General features: G+C 40.5%; 1 protein-coding gene across 1 annotated transcript; it reads left to right on the top strand.

Moving 5' to 3' along the window:
* Positions 1 to 5611: 5611 nt before the first annotated feature.
* Positions 5612 to 5995, top strand: LOC143562615 (uncharacterized). The gene has a single exon (XM_077050367.1). It carries the CDS (start codon positions 5612 to 5614, stop codon positions 5993 to 5995), a length of 384 nt encoding a protein of 127 aa, XP_076906482.1.
* Positions 5996 to 6628: the final 633 nt, after the last annotated feature.

Here is a 6628-nt window from a genome sequence, read left to right as displayed (position 1 = left end):
ATAATTGTAATATGTAATAGATTGATTGTGCTAATTTAAATTTTGAATTTATGGGTCAACTTAGAACTATTTGACTAAGTGGTTAGTCTTACATGTGAAGTGTTGAAAGTGGTAGAAGTTAGACTTAGTCATAGGATTGTATGAAAAGTGGCTAAGTGCACATTACTTGATTATTGTTAGATTGTGACTAGGAACATCATGTAATTCAAAGTCTAGAAAATTGGTCAAAAGTCATCAACGGGCCGTCGGTCAACATTTTGGACCGTCGGTCAACATTTTGGTCAATGGTCAACATTTGGGTCAACGGTCAACAAACCTAATTTTTAGTCTTCGGTCATCGACACTTGGACTTTTTAGTCAACGGTCAACAACTTGGACCTTTTGGTCAAAAGTCAAATGAAAAGTCAAACTTTGGTCAAAGTCAACAAAAGTCAAACTTTGGTCAAAATCATCAAAAAGTCAAACTTTGGTCAAACTTCAAATAAACAAGGGAATTGTTTGGATACTAAGGGTTCTAGGAATCGCTTAGAAAATACTTATAGTGCTTGTATGATTTAGGCACTAGCACAACTTTGACTTAAGAAGTTGACTTTCAATTTGAACTGCATTCGAGGTGAGTTTCATTACCCCTCTTTTTACTTACTCCTTTTGTGGGGGGGGGGGGGGGGGAAGCTTGCAACATACAAACTTTTGGATATTTGTAGACTTTTTAATACCTCATGGGTACATAGTGCACTTAAACTGAAGTCCCCCATGCATATTGGACCGTTAACAATTGTACATTGGCTCGGTAATGAAAGGTAGTACTACTGGGTTTGACAAACCCCCTCGGGGCTCTCGGTTGAGGGAGTCGCCGGGCGTCTCATTTACTAGAAACACACAAGTATTATATTGGCAACAAACTAACAAGTCAGCCTCAGTCACAATAGAACTTACACTAATGTAACATGATTGCTAGCCTAATTAACTAGTGGTATTACTAATCCATACATTATCCATACATTATCCATGCTTTACTACTTACCTGTTTACTTACTAAATTGTTTGTTTGGTAAACTTGTTTTTTTTAACTTCAAATGCGAACTCACAAACCGTCGTGTTGACCCGTTTTAGCATGTCTTTCTTAGGTCGCTGATAGTGCAAGGATAGGAGTTGCATTTATGATCACCAATAGACTTTGCATCATAAGTTGGAATCTTTTTACTTAATAATGTTATGGCTTGCGCATGTTTTGGGCGCCTTAGACTATTTGGTTTTGTTTATGGATGTTTCCCGTTATGTTACGCTTCCGCATATTACAAAAATAAGACATTAACTCTGAATGGTTTTCCCAAATATGGGAAAATAAAGTTTAATTAAAATATTTAGACGTTGTTTGTGGTAACTAATGATTGAGATCCTGGTTTGTCACGGCCTCGCGGTAAAACCCCACATGTAGAAATTGAGGGTGTGACAAATTGGTATCGGATCCATTAGTTATAGTGAACCAGGTTGCATTCTAGTTAGTGATAGGTGAACTAGGTTGCATTCCTAACTATGACTGTACTTGTTAAGATAGTTACAACACACACATATTGGGTACTTATTCGTGCACCCGCCTATGTTACAGTATGTCATCATGCAACCCCGATCGTGCCCTTGGAAAGGAACCCATCACCGAAAGTGACGAACCATTGTCACCAACTCATCCTACATCACCTTTTTCAGTAGGGATGAAGAGGCACCGTACCGAATTGCCGGTGGGAGTAACACCTTTAGGTGAGTCATCTCACGCTCACTTGCTTAGGAGACAGAAGACATGAGACTGGTACCTGGATTATGTTTCTAGTCTCGTTTTGAAGGAGCATGTCCCACCTATGCCTAGTTTAACTAACTCTTTGATACCTAATGATCCGACTACTGAGCCTACTCTTCCTGTACTTCCGTGTCATGAGTTACAAGTGATGGCGTGGCTTTTTCGGAGCGCCAACATAAATGGAAGATAACAGATTGGGGATATACTATTTGAGGAAAGACTTAGATATGGCTAAGATCAGGATTTTCAGAACTAACAGACAGGAACAGGCAACTTGGAGAATACCATCGTGGGATGGTACAAGCTTTTCACAAGGTGAGAACTAAAGTTGCTTAACTGGTTGGTAGAGTGTAGCATTTGACAGGCCATCTGGGTCTGGCAGTTGATAGGATTAGAGAGTTGGAGGAGCAGCATGGACCTGAAGAGTATCCTGAGGAGGACCCTAAGGAGGAACCGAAGGAGGACCTTGAGGAACCAGAGGAGGACCCTGAAGAAGGGCCAGCTAATAGTGCTGGGTCTGAGGTGACTCACTGATGATGGAAGGATTTTTTTTTCATGCTTAGTTTTCATAAACCTAGATGGGGAGGGTTGTTCCCATCCAACTAATACTTTTTGGATTTTGGTATTTGAACTTAAGTACTTTGTAAATGGTTTTTACAAGTTATTAATTCAAGTATTATTGTCTGAATTTATTATGTTGTGGTTGTATGAATGCATGCCATTTATTTTATACTAGAATAATGGTTGGTATTAGAAGTATTAACATTATTGTATTATGTGAATGTGAAGAATTATGTCTGGTCGTGGAGGACGCAGCGGACGAGATGGTGGAAACATTAACTTGACTCTAGCTGAGTTGGCAGCGCTAATAAATGAGCAGGTCACGGCTGTGATGGCCGCGGCCCAGGCTCAAGGCCAAGCACAGGGAGGTAAAAATCCTATACCTAATTGTCAAGAATCAGACAAATGTATTACTTAAGTGATCATATCCACAAATATTGAGACTTAAGTGTACTTCTACTTTAATTCAGGTCAAGCCGGTTGTACTTTCAAAAACTTCATGGACTGTAAGCCGCATGCTTTTTCTGGTTTGGAAGGAGCAGTTGGGTTGCTACATTAGATAGAGAAAGCAGAGTCTGTGTTCTCTATGTGCAACTGCCCAAATGTGAGTAAAGTAAAGTTTGCTAATGGGACTCTGGAAAAAGCAGCTCTTACCTGGTGGAGTTCCCATGTGCAAATGATGGGACTTAATGCGGCCAACGCTTTCACTTGGGCTGAGTTTACTAAACTACTGAAAGAGGAGTATAGCCCGAGAGATGAAGTGCAGAAGCTAGAACAAGAATTTTGAAATCTTCACATGGATGGTTCAGAAATTGAAACCTATACGAGCCGATAACATGAACTTGCTGCTTTGTGCCCACAAATGGTGAATCCTGCCTATAAGAGGATTGAAAAGTGTATTGATGGCCTAGTACCACAAATTCAGGGAATGGTAACTTCTTCCAGGCCGACCACAATTCAAGAAGCTATCCGTTTAGCTCAGAAACTAACCGAACAAGCTATCAAGCAAGGGGCATTACCACCAAAGAAATCGACTGCAAGATCAAGTGAAAACAAATGTAAGTGGGAGAACAACAACAACCACAGTTATGGGAACAAAGCACCATATTCCAACAACACTCAGCATCGTCAGAACAAATGATTCGAACCTACCCGGAACAATAATCACTTTAACCCCAACCAAAATCAAGGGGGTTATCAGAGCCGACATCCTAGATGTAACAAGTGTAATCTGCACCATGTCGGCCAGTGTGAAAAAGTATCTTTCCAGGGTTGTGGAAAGTCGGGTCATGATGCGAGAGTTTGTCGGGGAGAACTTAAGAATAAGCAACCACTAGCTCAAGAGAAATTCAAGAAATGTTACGAGTGCGGACAAGAAGGAAATTTCAGGCCAGACTGTCCGAAACTCAAGAATAAGAACAATGGTGGGAACAACAACAATGGTGGAAATGGGAACTCCGGTGGAGAAGGAAGAGGAAGGGTATTAGTGATCGGATCAGGTCAGGCTCTATCCGATTCTTCTACTGTTAATGGTAAATTTATGTTGAATGGGTGTCCTGCCCTAACCTTATTTGACATCGGGGCAGATAGAAGTTTTATTTCTACTAAGTTTTGCAAACAAATAGAACACAACCCATCAAATTTAGAGTCGAACTATTTAATTGAACTCGCCAATGGGAAAACCGTTGAGGTATCCCAGATTCTTAAGGAATGCAAATTAGTATTTTCCACTTATACGTTCGACATTAACCTTATACCAATTGAACTCGGTAGTTTTGATGTGGTCATTGGTATGGATTGCTTATCCACGCATCAAGCGGCAGTAGGTTGTCATGAGAAAGTAGTTTGTATTCCAGTAACTGATGGAGAAGTCCTAACCGTTCAAGAAGAAGAGGGTGGTACAACAATGGGCGTTATTTCAATGTTGAGGGATCAAAAGTTGTTACGTAAGGGACACTTGGCAATTTTGGCAATGGTGTCCGATACGAGAACGGAAGAGAAGCGAATCGAGGATATTCCTATCGTAAGGGATTTTCCTGAGGTATTTCCTGAAGACCTAATTGGTCTTCCACCTCACAAACAGGTTGAATTTCATATCGAATTAACCCCGGGAGCAACTCCTATTGCTCACGCACCTTATCGACTCCCTCCTAATGAGTTGGAGGAATTGTCGAAACAATTGAAAGACTTGTTAGACAAGGGTTTTATTCGTCTGAGTTCATCACCATGGGGAGCTCCTGTGTTATTCGTAAAGAAGAAGGATGGAACTTTCAGGATGTGTATCGACTATAGAGAGCTTAATAAGGTTACGATCAAGAACCGATACCCTTTACCACGTATTGATGATCTCTTTAACCAGTTGCAAGGATCTGGTTATTATTCGAAAATCGATCTTAGATCGGGTTATCATCAACTCAGAGTTCGGGAAGAGGACTTATCAAAGACGGCATTTCGCACTCTTTATGGTCACTATGAGTTTGCGGTTATGCCATTTGGGTTAACGAACGCACCCACAGTATTCATGGATCTCATGAATCGCGTTTGTAAATCGTATCTAGATAAGTTTTTCATTGTGTTTATTGACGATATATTGATATACTCAAAAGACTATGGAGGATCATGAACATCACTTACGGTTGATTTTGGAACTTCTGAGGAAAGAGAAACTTTTCACAAAGTTTTAGAAATGAGAATTTTGGATCCGAGAGGTTCAATTATTAGGTCATGTGGTTAACGCGAAAGGTATTCATGTTGACCCAGTTAAGGTTGAGTCCATTAAGGATTTGCCGAGCCTAAGAACGCCGACCGAGATTCGTCAATTTCTTGGTTTAGCTGGTTATTATTAGAGGGTTCATTGAAGAGTTCTCAAAGATCTCACAACCACTCACTGCTCTAACCCAAAAAGGCATTGCATACAAGTGAGGAGAGGAGCAGGAAGAAGCATTTCAAACGCTTAAGCAAAAACTTTGTAGCGCACCGATTCTGCAATTTCCATATGGAGTCGATGATTTTGTGGTATATTGTGACGCTTCCATCCAAGGTCTTGGATGTGTACTTATGCAACGCGAGAAGGTTATAGCGTATGCTTCTAGACAATTGAAAGTCCACGAGCGAAATTATACGACTCATGATTTGGAATTGGGAGCTGTTGTCTTCGCACTAAAGATTTGGAGACATTATCTTTATGGAACAAAGTGTACCATTTACACCGACCATAAGAGTCTTCAGCATATATTCGAGCATAAAGAGCTAAATATGAGGCAAATGAGATGGGTCGAACTCCTCAACGACTATGAGTGTGCAATTAAGTATCATCCGGGAAAAGCTAATGTGGTAGCTGACGCTTTAAGTCGTAAGGAAAACCTAAAACCTCGAAGAGTTCGAGCATTGCAGTTAACTATACATTTAGGATTGCCAGAAAGAATTCGGGAGGCTCATCTTGAAGCCTTAAAGGCGGAGAATTTTGATTTTGAAGCCTTGCATGGAGTCAATGGAAAGTCAGAAGTCGAATCCGATGGAATTCGGTATTACAATGACTGGATTTGGGTACCTCGTTATGGGAATTTGCGTGAATTGGTCATGAACGAGGCACACAAATCTCGGTATTCTGTGCACCTAGGTTCAGATAAGATTTACTAGGACTTACGAGAACTCTATTGGTGGCCTGGCATGAAAGAAGAAATTCCTAACTACGTATCAAAGTGCATGACATGTGCTAAGGTAAAGGTTGAGTATAGGAAACCACCTGGTTTGCTTCAGCAATCAGTAATCCCAATGGGTAAATGGGAACAAATATCCATGGATTTCATAACCAAATTACCTAAGACTCCTGATGGATACGATACTATTTGGGTAATAGTGGATCGTCTGACAAAATCAGCATATTTTCTAACTATTCGCGAGACCGATAAGATGGATAGCTTAGCTCGGATTTATATTAAGGAAATTGTCGCTCGTCATGGAGTACCAATTTCGATTATATCCGACTGAGATGCTCGATTTACTTCAAATTTTTTACAGTCATTACAAAAGGCATTGGGAACACGCCTTGATATGAGTACAACTTACCATCCGCAGACTGATGGTCAGAGTGAACGGACGATACAAACTTTGGAGGATATGCTTAGAGCATGTGTCATCAATTTCGGTAAGAATTGGGAAACTCACTTACCTTTAGTTGAGTTCTCCTATAATAATAGTTACCACACGAATATAAAAGTGGCACCTTTCGAAGCTCTGTATGGAAAAAACTGCTGATCACCACTCTGTTGG

This window comes from Bidens hawaiensis, unplaced genomic scaffold (assembly GCF_021521415.1).
Source record: "Bidens hawaiensis isolate Kalapana, Puna unplaced genomic scaffold, B.hawaiensis_p1.1 tig00021043_1, whole genome shotgun sequence".
Lineage (NCBI taxonomy): Eukaryota > Viridiplantae > Streptophyta > Magnoliopsida > Asterales > Asteraceae > Bidens > Bidens hawaiensis.
The sequence above is the reverse complement of the archived record's forward strand: the minus strand, read 5'-3'. Positions and strand labels throughout refer to the sequence as shown.

What these genes read in the sequence shown, in the direction of transcription:
- LOC143562615 (XM_077050367.1), top strand. Translation starts at nt 5,612, where the DNA reads ATGAGGCAAATGAGATGGGTCGAACTCCTCAACGACTATGAGTGTGCA.